Here is a 15,948-nt window from a genome sequence, read left to right as displayed (position 1 = left end):
GCCGGGGGGGGGGGGACATGAGCCGTGACTGGTCATTACCTGAGCCCTGTGGTGATCTCATTTTCACTGACTAGCAAGTGGCTTTACAACACAAAAATGGCCACCCTTGATGTGGACAAAAATGGCTGGATTCATTCCTAGTCCCCGAACGTAAGATTAATCAGAATGACGTCTTTAAACCAGGCGCATAAAACATATTGTCCCAAAAAGTTTTGACTTCCCCTTTAAAGTCAGGGTGCATATAGACAGTTGACTGGTCGCCACTGAGCGCTCGTCCAAGAAGCAGGAGCCCCGGGTGGGAGGCAAATGCACTGATCTCTCGTCAGCCGAGGCATATAGTGAGCGCGTGGGTCTTGGTCACGCGTCTTCAATGTGGCGGCCGATGAGTTGATTGGTCCCAGCGTGCTGTAGCATGTGACGAGCGGCGGCACATGTGATGGGTCACGCTTGAGGTGGTGGCGGCGGCGAACTAACCCAAGTCAGCAGCATTTAATCAGATACAAGCAGCCCTCTGTTTGTAAGTGCTGGCCAGTCGGGCCAAGATCAGCGGACAAAAGCCATGTGCTTTGTGCTTTGCTTTGCTTTGCTAAGCTATGCTATGCTTAGCTTTTAAAGCTCATAGTCACATGTTAGTTTTTAGCCCGTAGAATGAGATACATGCTAACGTGTGTGTGCGTGTCTGTGTGTTAGAGAGAGCGAGTGCGCGTTAGTGTGTGTTTGTGTGCGCGAGTTAGAAAATGAGGAATGTGCCAATGACGTTGACATGGTAACACAGCGACGCTGCAGTCTGATTGGATGAAAAGTGAAAGGCAACCATGCGGGAATGAGCAAAGCGGCCCGATCAGCCTGCCAGGGCTCGCATCGCTCCGATTGGCTGCCGTGTGGTAGCCCTACCCCCCCGGCTATTATGTCACACAACAGAACTTCTATAAGAAGAGCGGCAGCAGGCACTTGTCGTCTTCATCATCATCGTCATGTGGTGCGCTCGCCTGCAGCACGCGCTCAGGACGGTGGCGCGCTGCACCAACACTCTGCAGGTCAGTGTGTTTGTGATGACAACATGAATGAAAGAACTGAAAAACATTTGTAGAAAACAAATGGTCGGAACTTGGGGTGTAGTATTGGACTTCAGCGATGATGGAAGACAGAAGCCGACTGGACGGGCCTTACATTTCTTCTGCCCCGGTAACAATAATCAATTGGTCGATGGTAATGTGATTTGAAAGATGAGCTGACTAGAAGGGTCTGTTCTAACTTGATTACGTTTCAAAAGTTGAGTCTTAGTACTTAGTAAATGTTGCCTTGAGTTTCAGTTGCGCTTTGGGGCTGTTAACGCTCAGTCAGTCAGGGGAGATGAGATGGTTTGATCGACAGGAGTCGCCTAGACGGACAGGTGTGTTGCCCTGTGATGTGCTGGCAGCAGCAGCGGTGCGATGCGGGCATCCTGCTGGACGTGGACGGTGTGCTGGTGCGCGGCGGCTCCGTCATCCCGGCGGCGCGGCGAGCCTTGCGGAAGCTGCTTGACCACCGCGGTGACTTCCTGCTGCCTGTCGTCTTCCTTACCAATGCCGCAAGTTGTCGACCTGAACACAAAGCGCAACAGCTGTCGTCGCTGCTTGATGTGCAGGTGGGTGACGTCTGAATGTGCGTGTTTTGGGTGCATCGTGATTGGACCAAGGTTGTGACCTGTGTGCGCAGATTAGTCCAGATCAAGTGATTTTGTCGTACAGTCCTCTGCAAGCGTTAACGAGTTTCCACGACAAATGCGTGTTGGTGTCTGGACAAGGACCAATCACGGACATCGCGCACACGTATCCTTGCCTCAGTTGGACTGGGTGCCGCCCACGACTTTGTCCCCGAACCAGCCCTTGACCACCACGAGTCAGTTTGGGTTTCAAGAAAGTGGTGAGCATGGAGCAGCTCCGAGAACAGCACCCCCTGCTGGACATGGTCGACCACAGCAGGAAACCCAAAGCAGCCGTACGTCCGCCACCGCAATACACGACACTGAATTTACTTGTACGCCAACATCACGTCACGTATATCAAAGCTCAAGAATTTGTCACGTACAAAATGTACAAAACAACATAGGCTTATGCAAAGTAAACACTCCATCTGTGAAGTCCATGTGTCAAGAAAAAAAATTGACATGAATAAAATATGCAAAGTAAATACAGTAGTTGACGTATAAACGACACTGACGAGTATACTGTACAGGAATGTAGAAAGTATTAAATGTACTGTATTTACAAAGTGTAGGTAAATGTATTAACTTAATGTTTGAAGTAAAAAGTACATATTCGAAGATAAAAAGTTTCAACTTAAAAGTATCGAGTAGCCCTAGATGTGCGACCAAAATATATAGTTCATATACAGTGTCGTTTTTTATTTTTATTGTTTTTAGTAAATCATCAATTAGAATTCTATGGCTGCAATCCGTTCACCCCCAAAATCTGGGACACGGTCATGTGTTACATCACCTTTTTTTTCCAACAACGTGAAGTAAACGTCGGTTCTTTTGTGTTGCAGTCAAACATTGCGCACACGTTTCCCCCAATTGAAGGTAAGAGCAACAATCCTTGGAGCCCATTCGCCACTGATTGCGGTTTCTTATATTGCTTTGTGTAATGCGGGTTTTCGGCAGCCGTGCTGCTGTTTGGCGAGCCCGTGCGCTGGGAGACCAATCTTCAGCTGCTCGTGGATGTGTTGCTGACCAATGGACGTCCGTCGGCTGCTTATGATTGGTCACCGGCCCAGCTGCCCGTGCTGGCCTGCAACATGGACTTGCTGTGGTTGGCCGAGGCCCCCTCGCCGCGGTAATAAAAATATATATATAATTGAACTCCTCAAAAATACCTTACAAACATGGGTACAAACATGCATGCATTCCTGACGTCACCAAAGTAAACATCGGAGTGTCGTGCAGGGTGGTCAATTGGTCGTGTGCTGTGTCATTTTTGGCCACCAGGGGACAGTATTAAGACAGTCGTGCAGACACGAAGCCAAAACATTCATGCCACATTGAAGTCTTGATGCGGAAGCGTGGAGCAAAACTTTTTGAATGGCAAATGCGTTCGAAAGTACTCGCCAGTGGATTCAAACATACTCGCAATTAAGTTTGAAAGTACTTGTCGGCAAAATATATAAATGTAGCACTTTTTGAATGGCAAATGCGTTCGAAAGTACTCGCTAGTCGATTCAAACATACTCGCAATTAAGTTTAAATTTTTCCCATAATGCCATGCGCAAGTTAAAAAAAAGAAGCTAGTTTGTTTTTCCCATAATGCCATGCGCAAGTTAAAAAAAAGCTAGTTTCTAGCATTAGGTCTACATTATATTTTTATCTATATTATATCTACATTGTTTTTTTCGTTTTATTTATTTATTTGTTTTTTTTTTCAGATTTGTCTGTAATGCATTTTTTTCCGTTCGTCATTGTTTCCCCACAATGCCACGGGTTATTGATTTCTGCATGCGAATACTTGTAGGAAAAATTTCCAATGTAAATAATACACTGCAGACATAATGGACCCATACAATTGTGAATAAACTATGTTTACTTAATTTTTGAACATATTGTTATAATATAGTCCAAATGATACTTTTATTCTGTTTTTTTTTTTAATCGCGCATTTGCAAGTCAATATTGGCAAATGTGAGTTTTATGTGACGACAAGACTGCATGTGGCATGTATGTGTGCTTGTGTGGGTGGTCAGTTTTGGCCACGGCATGTTCCTGCTGTGCTTGGAGTCGGCGTACAAGAAGTTGACAGGACGGGAGCTGAGCTACTGGGCGCTGCTGGGGAAACCCAGCCTGCTCACCTACCGCTTCGCCGAGCATGCGCTCACGCGCCACAACGACCACCGCAAGGTTCAAACCATCTACGCCGTCGGGTAAGCGCAACAGCGCACCTCTATGGTGGCACTTGCATCCAATTTGAGCTTTGTACACATTATTGTTGCCATATTGTCACACATAGATAGTGTTATAATACTCAAATACTGTAGCTTGAACTCTGTGAAGATAATGTCAGTGACAGTTGTAACACTGGCAACAGAAAATCCAAGGCTGTTCACGTAATCTTAATAATCAGATTGTGGTAATGTGCGTATTGGTATACTGTAACACAATTAAAACGACAGTGAAATAAGACACATTTATGTAATCAAAAAGAAGTCAAAGAAGGTGGCAATTACACAATCCTCCAAATGTTTTTCAGCGATAATCCGATGACAGATGTTTACGGCGCCAACCTTTACAATCGCTACCTGGCTCAGCAGCATCGTGCGCCCCCCGCCCACGCCAGGATGCTGGCCCAGGGAACGGCCAATCAGCCGGCCGTGGCCTGGCCCTCTGATGAGCCGGCGTCTGCCACCGTGTGCTGTCAATCCATCCTGGTAGGTGGCGACCCAGCACATCACGTCACGCCATCAGAATCGAAGATTCCCATTTGAGAGACGGCTCGACTGTCAATGGAATAGTGTGCTGCAAACACCCCATGGGCTTGAGCAGCGACTATATTCACTTAAAGCTTGCAGTGGCAGGAATACTTATCACTTTGAGTTGTTGTGGGGTGACAACGAGGCGCTCAAAAGCGGCCACGCAAGCACCAAGGCCCGGGCCGTACACACTGGCTGTCAAGTCATATGTTGCATTGTTACAAAGAAAGAACGGCCAGGTTTGGAAGAAATCCTGTTCGCACCGACACAAAAGAATCAGAAAGAAAAAAAAGAGGCCAACTCAGCCGCAGTGTGAACATGGCCTGCATTGAAGCGCTTTTGGTGTTTGGTGATAGTGGTGAAGTGGGAAAAGACATGCTTTGACGCCTTCTGTCTCTGCTGTGGTCAGGTGTGCACGGGTGTGTACAAGCCGGCGTCGGCGCCCGCCCAGGAGAACGTCTTCCTGCATGGACATCGGGACATGAGTGCCGAAGCCAGCCTGCTGGAGCCCGCCTTCGTGCTGGAGAACGTGGAGGCCGCTGTCGACCTTGTGCTCCGCCGACACCTCTGACCCTGCTCACTATCGCTCGTGATACAATCATGCCAAAGGACAATCTTGTGTCCTCCGTGGACAAACGGGGCTCCCGCAGTTCCCCCCCCCCCCCCCCCCCGTTATGCCAGCAAAAATGTCAAGTTTACACAGGAAGGCTGCAGTCTAGATTGGAACTCTCAACCTCACAACACTGCAGCAGCCATTATCCAATGGGTGCGGTCCTTTTGTTGACCGAGTTGTCAAGGGATTTTATGAAGAGGCTTGTTTTGGGGGTCACACCTGAAGTGCCATGTCTGCAGCAGGATTGGAAACATCAACATTTGCCAAATTGGACTTCTGACATCACAAAACAACTTTGGATCGTAATTGACTCCCCGCCTTAATTCTGTAAACTAACATGTTCATGCGAAAGACTGTATTCAATGTAATGTAAAACTATTGTTTACAAGCAAGTGTGGAATATATGCACATGGTATTTATTGGATATTAATTCTAATTCTCTAGATGCTTGAAAGTTCATGATGTTCCAAGTGAGTTTTTTTAATTTTTTTTATAACTTTCTATTTTTACCTTTAATTATTCAAGAAATAACTATGTACATGCAGTGTTTTCTTTCTTAAAAAATAAATAAACCCTTTTCTATCGATATATTATTCTAATGCGCAAATGGTTCTCAAATTACCTATACAGTACGGCATTTTCTCATGTTTTGTCTTCTTGGACAAAAAAAAAAATCATCAATATTCAATCATTCTTTTGATTGACGTCTATTATTAATAAACTAATATCATCACTCAAGGTATGCGTCATTCAACTTGTTTTTGATCATCACAACTCTTTTGGGGGGGAAAAAAAAAACTTTTGTATCGCCTTCTGCTGATTCTCAAATATATCCTTTTCCATCTTACTTACAGACACCGACTGCTAAGGGGGTTTGCCTCACAGTACAAAGTTGTGGGTTCGAATCCAGCCGGCTTCCTGTTTGGAGTTTGCACGTTTCTCCTGTGCTTGCGTGATTTTTTTCCTGGTGAGAATGATTCTGTGTCAATACTGTATATCGGTGGTGACCAGTTCAGGGCGGACCCCACCTCTTGCATGACAAGAGGACAACCTCAGGCAATCCATCACTAGCAGAAATGGGTGCCATTTATGGATGAGTGTTTCTCAATGTATGGACTGTGTTGCATATTTGGGTTGTGTTATTACAGTCGTTACTCTATTTTTTCATACATTGCTATTGCTCTCTCGCAATATATTAGATGTGTTTGTATTGTGTTTTAAAGTGTGTAAAATACCTCACCAAATGTTTTAAGTGTCCAAAATGCAACAGAAAATATGCATGTTATTAAATAGGGACCCCAAATATTCTTTTATTTGCGGATGTGGTTTTTTTTTGTTTTTTTACTTGGGGCACAAACACCCACTTTTTTTGTGGAAAATGCTGAATGGTGGGGTTTCACCGCATATTCTGGAATTTTGAGGGGATAAAAAATAAAATATCTCCATTCTTTTTCTCAATAAAATTATAACAGGCGTTCGGGTTGGACCCAGTCCCTATTCAACGTGGATTGCGAGGGTCCACTATATTTCACTTGTTGGGGGGTGGGGGGATAACAACCACGATGGAGGGGAGATGGTTTTTCTTTATTTGCGAGGGTTGATAATCCACCATTAAATTACAGAATATATTGCTTTTCAAAACGCCTGCGAGAAAAATAAAAGCCGTCTCGCAAAACAGACGCGTCGTCGACCTGCTAGACATGGCGGCTGAGGCGTGACACACATGACCCGGAAGCGTGGCAGTGCGCGCGCTTGCGCAGTCGCTCTTTTCTCTCCCCTGTAAAGATGTCTGAGCTGGCGGGGAGGGAGCGGAGCGGAGGACCCCGAATAGAGAGGCAGAGCCCGCGACTCGAAGCCGTTCAAAGAGTCCAGGTAAGGCAAAACGGTGCGCTGGAGCCGCTCCGACACCACCAGAGTGCGTCGGAACCTTCCGGCTTTGAAATGAGCCGCAGCAAGGGCTCGCGCGTTGGCCCAGTGGGCAGTAGGGGTTCGAAACAGTGCGCAGGACGCGCAACGCTGTGGCAGGGGCGTGTCCGCCATCTTGTCTGAGTACGAGTGGCGCCCAAACGGCAGCGGTTCCCGACGGACAAGATGGCAGCCGGCCCAATTCATGCCGCCATGCCCGAGCTGCGCGCGTCTCGCTCGGCGGGCGGAGAATATAGTATCCGGACGGGCGGGCGGCCCGCGCCTTTTGTCGTCCTCCCCGCCTTTCGCCGTTCTCCTGTTTGGCTCGCTTCCCTCCTGCTCGTCGTTTTCCTCCTCCTCCTTGTTTAGCGACAGGCGCCGCACTGCGCATGCGTGTAACCATGGCGCTCCTTTCTGTGGCCGGGAAAGGAAAACAACAATTGAGCGAACCTCTTCGCTCGGCCTTTCCAATTCGCACGGCCGCGCGGTCGTCGGTCGTGGCTGTACGTTTTCGTTGCGATGGTTCTGACCCGTTCTGACCGAGCGTACGGATATGTTGCTGCTGTTACTGCAGTTGCCGCCACCCGGAGCTCAGCTGGCGGCTTATGGCGGTTTTTTCTTTCGCCTTGACTCGTCTTGTCATACACATCGTCCTTTCGATATGAACGCGAGGCAACGAAAGTCCAATGTGCACTCCTCCACGTGCCCCTGTATCATAACACACACACACACATACACTTGTTTAAATCAAAACAAAATCAAAATAATCAAGCAGATGCAACTGTTAGTTGAGCGTACCTGATGTGTGTACAGCCTGCAGTCTACAGCGGACGTTCCTTTTCGTGTTCAGGGCCGCAACTACCAAAGGTGACTTATATCGATTGAATGAACGAATCGAATTTTTCAATATCTAAAACCGGAGACATTTGAAACGTTCAATGCAAAAACACATATTATGGTTCAGTTCCTGGTTTGATCCGTAAAAATGTCAGAAAAATGTTGATCATTGTTCGTCTTGATTACACAGTCGGGCTTCAAGAAGCCAAAACCACAAGTGTAAAACGCAAACAGAAAATATGCATCCCGGTACTTAGATGAACAAAACGTATGCAAAGTGGGAGGGATGTAACACGAACTGATAAAAATCGGTTTTGATTCAACCGAATGGGTACGTTTGTCCCGTCCTTGAATCATATTTCACTCCCATTACTCGAGATATGTATCGACTCGTATTTATGAGAGATTATCTTATATCAACCGAAAAAATTAATTGATAGATTAATCAGTTAATAGGAAGCAACTCTAAAATTTGAAATGTGATCGTATCAGCTGATCTTAGTCGTGGATGATCAGATTCGGCGGGATAAAACCGGAAGAGCCCTGCTACAAATAAGTCGGCTCATTCATATCACAAGGCACCACTGTATGTTAACTTATTAATAAAGATCAAACCCTCATTGTTTTGTTTTGTTTTTCTTTGCCATCAGGATCAGTTTGACGGTGTTGTCTTTGTTGTGGCATCAGGTCGATCAATGTGCTTGTGACGAGCAGCCGAGATGTCCAATGAGAGCCAGGCATCGCTGAAAGGGGAGGCGGCCATGGTGCATTCACCCAGCGCCTCTGCTGCTTCACATGGCCCGCCTCTCTCGCCTTCCACCGCCAAACCGCCTGAACTGCCAGGTGCCTGTCTGTTGCCTGTCTCGCTCTCTCCATCTCGCAACTCTTTATCGCTACCTGTCTCCATCACCAGGCTGTCTGTCTCAATTGTGTCTCGGCTATCTGTCTGTCTCACTTGCCTTTCCCACTATCAGCCTCTCTTACCAGTGTCTTTTCATCAGCTGTCTGCCTGTCTCACTCTCAGCTGTCTTTTTGCGTGTCTGGACTGTTCTTTCATCATTCTGTCTCTGACTGTCAACTTTCTGCCTGTCTGTCAGCTGTCTAATTGACACCTGCATGTCCCTCACTCAACACAGTCTCTTTGTGTCAGCCGTTTGGCGTCCCTGTACGAGTGTCTCACCCATCTGCCGCCCATCTCCTCGCAGATGAGCTGATCCAGGCGGGTTGGTCCAAGTGTTGGTCTCGGCGGGAGAACCGTCCTTACTACTTCAACAGGTTCACGAACCAGAGCCTGTGGGAGGTGCCAGTGTTGGGCCAGCATGACGTCATTGTGAGTGGCCGAGGCGCAGCTCATCAACCCGAGCCAGTGGCAAATACTGCATGTTCCAAGCTTAAAAAAAACAAAAAACTGTTGTTCAAGGCGCGCACCTCAATATACGTGTGTTTATATCTCTGTCTGTCTGTGTGCAGTCGGATCCTTTAGGCCTGAATGCCGCTCCAGCAGAGGGTGCCGACGGTAACCTTGGCAACGGCCAGAGGAAGAGGCGGAGCTCTGAGGAGCAGGTGGCCGGCCCCAACAGCCTGAAACGGGCAAAGGTAAGCGTGGTCCTTTTGTCCCCGCCACGCATCAGCACAACGGGTGTCCTCTTATGGCACGCGTGTCTCATTCAGGCTGAGCCCACCACGCCCATTTCACCCAGCACACCCGGCGCCAAACCCTGGAGCGCTCCCCCTGATGACAAACAAGGTGCAGGGGTCGTGGCGCCGACCACTCCTACCACACCGAGCCCCGCCCCCGCGCCCTACAGGCCGGCCATGTAAGTCAAAATGTCGGACGGGATGCCGTAGGGGCCGTAAAGCGGTGTTCCTCAAACCTTTGACACTGAGTACCACACCAAAAAGTATTTGTCTTGTACTCCAAGCACCACTCAAATAATTGCGTATGTCAATGTTCGCCGCATGGATGCTAGTGTGGTGGTTGATTTTTATTTATGTTTATTTTGTGATGATCTTACAGCGTCTACTGGGATCTGGACATCCAGACCAATGCCGTCATCAGAGAACACCCGCCCGCCAAGCACCTCCCCCCGCACCCCGAGATTGAGTTGCAGAGAGCTCAGCTGGTCACCAAACTCAGGCAACACTACCATGAGCTCTGTCATCAGAGAGAAGGTACGCACAATCACAAACTGCCCTGGCGTTGCTTTGGCCTTTTAGTCGCATGTGCTGTGTGTGAGATGACGCCTCTTGTGTACACGCGTGTGTGTTTGTGCATGCGCCCGTTGGCGGCAGGCATCGACCCTCCTCGGGAGTCGTTCAACCGCTGGCTGCTGGAGAGGAAGGTCCTGGACAAAGGTTTGGACCCCATGTTGCCCAGCGACTGTGAACCTGTCATCTCGCCGTCCATGTTCAGAGAGGTCATGAACGACATCCCCATCAGGTTGCTTCGCGTCGGCCCAACGACGACGACCATCCATGACAAATGTCCAAATTGACCCCAGGGGGCCTTTGTGTTGTGCGGCAGGCTGTCTCGCATCAAATATAAGGAGGAGGCCCGTAAGCTTCTCTTCAAGTACGCCGAAGCGGCCAAGAAGATGATCGACTCCAGGCGCGTGACACTTCTTCCGCCCAGGAGTTGCCGCACTCGCACGCTAACACGCGACCCCTTTCCACCACAGGAACGCCAGCCCGGAGAGCAGGAAGGTGGTTAAATGGAATGCCGAAGACACCATGAGCTGGTTACGTAGGGACCACTCGGCCAGCAAGGAGGACTACATGGTATGCACTTTTTTTGCTCTTTATCCCTCTCTTTCTGTCTTTCCTTTTCAAAGTCTTTCTCGCCTTTCTCTCTCTTTATCCTTTTTTTCACCTCTCCTCACTCTCTGACTCTCGTCCTATTTATAAGACAAGAAAACCTTTATCACAATGGAGAAATTCCCAATTTACAGCAGCAAAATTATGAAAGGGAGAAATTAGAAGACAAAAAGTGTATAAATAAATATAAATATAAGCATATTCAAAATGGGTGGGTAGGGATGAGTCCAGGTTTTCAGGACAGTCTATTCAGTAGCCTGACAGCAGTCGGCAGGAACGAGGAACTTTCTCTTTTCTCTCTCATATTATTTCTCCTTTTCTCTTTTCTCACTCCGCTGTCCTGTCTTTTTTTTCCCCCCACACTCTCTTCTCTATGATCGCTGGTGTCGGGCTGAAACGGAATCAAAATTTTCCCACATCCATATTATTGGTCAGTCTATATGTGTGGGTGTTATTTTGACACATTTTTGTACCAATCTAAAGTCTTCAAAATGGCTTGCGTCCTTTGACAATGAAATTTGGGGGAGATCTACTGAAAAGTGACTATTTTGGAGGCGCAAGGATTCTGCCCAACGCCATCGATTTTCTGTCTTCTTTTTTCTGTCCTGGTGTTTCTCCCTCTCTCTATTGCTCACACACTCACAATTTCACTGTCAAATAGACACACTCGCACGTCTGAGGTCTAGAATGAGCTGCAGTGTTTGTGACAAATGTTGCTTCAACTCGTAACTCCGCCACTGCCCAACACTGCATGTACGCACACCCGTATGCACTTGTTGATGAGTGGCGTGGCCTCGTTGGCACAGGACCGTCTGGAGCACCTCCGCCAGCAGTGCGGTCCTCACGTGACGGCCGTGGCCAAAGACTCAGTGGAAGGAATCTGCTCCAAGATCTACCAGCTGTCGTCTGAGTACTGCAGACGCCTTCAACACACGCACCTCAGCCTGCTGCAAGACCCACCCACAGGTGCACGCACACACACACCCATTCTTCACTGAAAGTTGGGTTCTGTTTTTTTTTTTTTCTCAAATTCAGTTTTATGTATACAAATTCAAATCTTTTCCATATAGATTCAGTTTGCTTGACTTTTCACATGCAGTTTTACAAGTAAATTCAGGTTTTCAATGTGCAAATTCATTTGTGAAGATTTGCTTAGTTTTGACTGACGGGTTTATAAAATTTATCTAGTGAACAAATTTCACGAATATATATATATAGATAGATATATATATATAGATATATAGATATAGATATCTATATATCTATATCTCATATAGATATATATATATCTATATATATATATATATTCTTTCCCACCCATACAAGGCTATGGTATAGATTTTTGTATTATAAATAATCAGACCAGTGTTCCTTTTGTACAATTGCTGTAAATGTTTAGAAGACATCAAGGTGAAACCCATTTGGCCAATTTTTGTTGGGCTGGTCTGGCCCTAGTTGGACGAAATATCATTGTTATAATATCATGCATGTAATATGAATATAATGTGTTATGTGTTAAGATGCGTCCTCGTCTTCCTCGTCCCCGTCGCCGTCTTCGTCCCGCCTGGTGTACTGTTACCCGTTGCGTTTGGCGCGGCCGTCGCCCCCGCTCCCACGCGTGGAACTCCACTTCGAGAACGACGTGGCCTGTCTGCGATTCCGAGGGGAGATGGTCAAAGTCAACAGGGGACACTTCAGCAAGCTGGTCAGTTCTCAAGGCCACTTGAGTAAAAGTACTAAAACAACTACACGCACTGAAGTCATTCCCTTCTTCAGTAAAAGTACACAAGGTGCACACTTGCACCTAGAGGTGCAACCTTTCATGGATCCATCGACAACTAATCTAATAATTAATTGGCAACTATTTTGATATTCAATTAATTGTTTGGAGACATTGTCACACTGAAACTTGCCCAAATCCTGCAATTTCAGGCTGTCCGCAGTAAATATTTTCCAATTTTAGTCATCCTTCATGAAAGCAGACTTATCAGTGTGTATTTTCAAAATAGGATACTGACAAACTTCTGCTACCTTAGAAAATAATCAGCATTGTTGATTTTCTGGATGTTCTCTGATGTTATGGACCAAACCATCAGCGATTTATGTTAATAAGAAGAAATAATGTCCTGCTTTGGAATGATGGTATGGAAATATTTTTTCATCCGATTCATTGATTAATTGACAGATTAATCGATTACAGTTAGTTGCAGCACTAACATTGTATGGTGTGTGTGTTTGTGTGTGTGTCTAGGAGCTGCTGTACAGATACAGCTGCATCGATGACTCTCGCTTCGAGAAATTCCTGTCACGGGTTTGGTGCCTGCTCAAGCGATATCAGGTCAGCTGATGTCCTGCCCACCAATCAGACTCTGTTCTGACAAATGATTGGATGACGCCTTCGTGCGTGCGCAGGTGATGTTCGGCAGCAGTGCCAACGAGGGTACGGGACTGCAGGGGGCGCTGCCGGTGTCTGTGTTTGAGGCTTTGAATCGGCAATTTGGTGTTTCCTTCGAGTGTTTTGCATCGCCGCTCAATTGCTACTACAAGCAATTCTGCTCCGCCTTCCCCGACACCGACTGCTACTTTGGCTCCCGAGGGTAAGATGCACACGCGTACCCGTCTGCCTGCGTGGTTGCGTGATGACATATGTGTAGTAACTGTGCGCACGTTTGCAGGCCCTTCCTGTCCTTCTGTCCTGTCAGCGGCTCGTTTGAAGCCAACCCGCCGTTCTGCGAAGAGCTGATGGACGCCATGGTGACGCACTTTGAGGTGACTTTGATTACCGGACATTTGAGGCAACGGCTGCGTGAGGCCAGAAATGACCAAATTCTGCCATGTACCGTATTTCCTTGAGAATAACACGCATTTGTATATTACATGCGCCCTGAAAATTGCCCTTCAAAAGCTGATTTTTCTTTTCTCTCTTGTGGAAGTATGAGCAGCACAGTAAGTTGATAGAACTTTTTTTTTTGGATTAAAAAATAAAAAGCCAACCCAAAAGAATGCACTTCATACCTAATTAAAAGAAAAACAAGAATGACCAAATAACTTCCTTAATTTTCAAATCTATTGGTACAATGTAGGCCAAACGCTAAAAACATAGCATGTTGTTTTACTTGTGCATGGGTAAGTCAATACCCTGTGGAATTATGGGAAGAAAATGTTTTTAGCATTTAGCCTGGCTTTTATCAGCGTGTTATCCACCCAGGACCTTCTGGAGCAGTCCAGCGAGCCTCTGTCCTTCATTGTCTTCATCCCTGAATGGCGAGACCCTGTAACGCCGGCCCTTGGCCGCATGGAAGGAAGTCGCTTCCTGCGTCACCAGATGAGCGTGCCTGCCTACGAACACGAGTACCGATCCGGAAGTCAGCACATCTGCAAGAGGTACCAAACGCAAGCAAACACTTTTCTTCTACTACAATCGTTTGAGACGACACATCACTAATAGCAGAGCTGGTATAGAAAATAAGTGTTAAAATCATTCATATCAAAACTGTCGCACCATTTCCTTTGGAGGGCATGAAGGTTCATCTGAATTTTGTGTGCATGTGTGCGTGTATAGGGAGGAGATGTACTACCGGGCTGTCCACGGCACAGCAGTGCTTTTTCTCCAGAATGCGGCAGGCTTCGCCAAGTGGGCTCCCACGCCGGAGCGGTTGGCTGAACTAACGGCGTCTTACCGGCCCTCGCGCTCCGCCCCTGCCGCCGGTGCTCCCCCGTTGGCCTCCCCGGGCCCCGCCCACCCGCCTCCGGCTGACCGAGACTCCTCTGCCCTCAACAAGAGCGCCGACAGGATGACCAGTGCGCTCGTCTCGCCCGGAAGCCATGACAAGAACAACAACGGTGGCGGCAGTCCGCAGGACAAGATGGCCACTGGGTAAAGGAGCAAGTGGAGCATGTGCGGTCCCTCGTGCTGATTCTCAGCAATAATGGCTTGTGATGTCACGCCGGGCCGCTTGGGGATTGATCGACAAGGCAGCTATCGTTTTTTTTTACTTTTCTTTTTTGGACTTGACTCAATGGGCCAATTTGATTTTGAAACTCCCTTTTGCACACCCACAGATGTAAAGTTGAACACATCTCCCAAATTGTCACCAATATCATAAAGAGAGAATCCGCCACAGCTACGTGCAACGTTGCACTCTTGCAATTCAAATACCCTGCTCTCCCATTGTGCAACTTTGTGGTCGGCGTGAAAGAGGCCACACGGTGACATGGTTGCTGACGTAGAATTGTTTGCTTATTTTGACATTTTCCAATGAATTGACTGCCTGCCTGAGGTTGGCATGGCAACAGCAAGCCAGGCTCATTTCAAAATAAACCAGCGCTGGACATTATGTCGCACAAAATGCCAGCGACGATACACACTGCGGTGGGTCGAGGAAGCACTTGATTGGGCGCCTGCTCACCCTGTAAATGATGTACAGTCAAGGTGAAACTCAATGGATGCTTTTTAGTCATCATCGTTTCTGTATCATAATGTTTACAATAGTTTGTTCCAAACTAAACCAAAGTGTTATTAAGAAGAAGAAAAAAGTCTATATATTGTAAATGTACAAAGTGTGTGTGTGTGCACGCGCGCATGCATGCGCGCGTGCACAGAAGTCAATCCAGCAAGTTTTGTTTCTTTTGTTTGTGGTGAAGCCTCACGCAGAAGCTGTGCTTGCATGAAACGTTTTCTTTTCACTAAGCTGAGCATCATGCAAAACTGTCATTCTGTTGAGTTGCTCTCTGTCGCGTCCCCTTTCTGATTGTCCTTGCTTTTGGGAGGGTGGGGCACTAACTTCAATCTTAAATATTTACTTTGGATTATTATTATTTTTATTATTTTGCTTTTGATTTTTTTTTTGCTCAAATCGGAGTACAGACTTTTTCCACTTGTAAAAAAAAAAAGAGAAAATTTCTCCAATGACGTCCATATTTTTTACACGTTTTCACAAAAAAAAAACGGAGAAAGTTGCATGTGACCATTTGTTGTGAGCTTTTAACCATTTTGTGATTGTTTTGTTCTCCTTTTTTTTAATTTCTAACTGACGCCAGTCAGCGACTTGTTTGTTTTTCTTTTTATTGGCCCTGCCTGGCTGAGTGCAAAAAGAAAATGCGACATTGTAAATACAAAACTTTGGACTGGAGAATGTATATAAATGCGCTACAGATAAAATGCAGTTTGATTCTCAGTAAAGTTATATTCCATCCTTTGCCACGTGTGCTCCTTTCAGCCACCAAATTAAATCACTTTCACTTTTGAATCAAATGAATGAACATGAATTTGTTGCGCTCAGGTTATTTATGCAAACTATTTTGGAGTGAGGGAGGGTGTTCATTTTCTTTTCGTTTAT

General features: G+C 46.7%; 2 protein-coding genes across 4 annotated transcripts; both read left to right on the top strand.

The window, feature by feature from the left end:
• Nucleotides 1–24: 24 nt before the first annotated feature.
• LOC109522399 (cat eye syndrome critical region protein 5) lies at nt 25–5,722 on the top strand. Its single transcript, XM_019880932.1, has 8 exons — nt 25–1,627; nt 1,699–1,811; nt 1,887–1,980; nt 2,530–2,563; nt 2,645–2,816; nt 3,718–3,894; nt 4,221–4,398; nt 4,850–5,722. Exons 1-8 carry the CDS (start codon nt 1,409–1,411, stop codon nt 5,009–5,011), a joined length of 1,149 nt encoding a protein of 382 aa, XP_019736491.1. The 5' UTR covers nt 25–1,408; the 3' UTR covers nt 5,012–5,722.
• Nucleotides 5,723–6,808: 1,086 nt separating this feature from the next.
• Nucleotides 6,809–15,807, top strand: pcif1 (phosphorylated CTD interacting factor 1). Of its 3 annotated transcripts, XM_019880931.1 has the most exons (16): nt 6,810–6,925; nt 8,483–8,638; nt 9,001–9,125; nt 9,266–9,391; nt 9,467–9,612; nt 9,813–9,967; nt 10,088–10,235; nt 10,320–10,403; nt 10,474–10,573; nt 11,416–11,575; nt 12,130–12,314; nt 12,861–12,947; nt 13,022–13,206; nt 13,285–13,378; nt 13,818–13,993; nt 14,172–15,807. In XM_019880931.1, exons 2-16 carry the CDS (start codon nt 8,515–8,517, stop codon nt 14,488–14,490), a joined length of 2,214 nt encoding a protein of 737 aa, XP_019736490.1. In that variant the 5' UTR covers nt 6,810–6,925; nt 8,483–8,514; the 3' UTR covers nt 14,491–15,807. The 3 variants fall into 3 exon arrangements, with proteins under 3 accessions (XP_019736488.1, XP_019736489.1, XP_019736490.1); XM_019880929.1 differs by having other exon boundaries at nt 6,809–6,925; nt 9,266–9,612; XM_019880930.1 differs by having other exon boundaries at nt 6,809–6,925; nt 8,446–8,638; nt 9,266–9,612.
• Nucleotides 15,808–15,948: the final 141 nt, after the last annotated feature.

This window comes from Hippocampus comes, unplaced genomic scaffold (assembly GCF_001891065.2).
Source record: "Hippocampus comes isolate QL1 unplaced genomic scaffold, H_comes_QL1_v1.1 scaffold68, whole genome shotgun sequence".
Taxonomy (NCBI): domain Eukaryota; kingdom Metazoa; phylum Chordata; class Actinopteri; order Syngnathiformes; family Syngnathidae; genus Hippocampus; species Hippocampus comes.
This window is presented reverse-complemented; position numbering and strand designations above follow the sequence as displayed.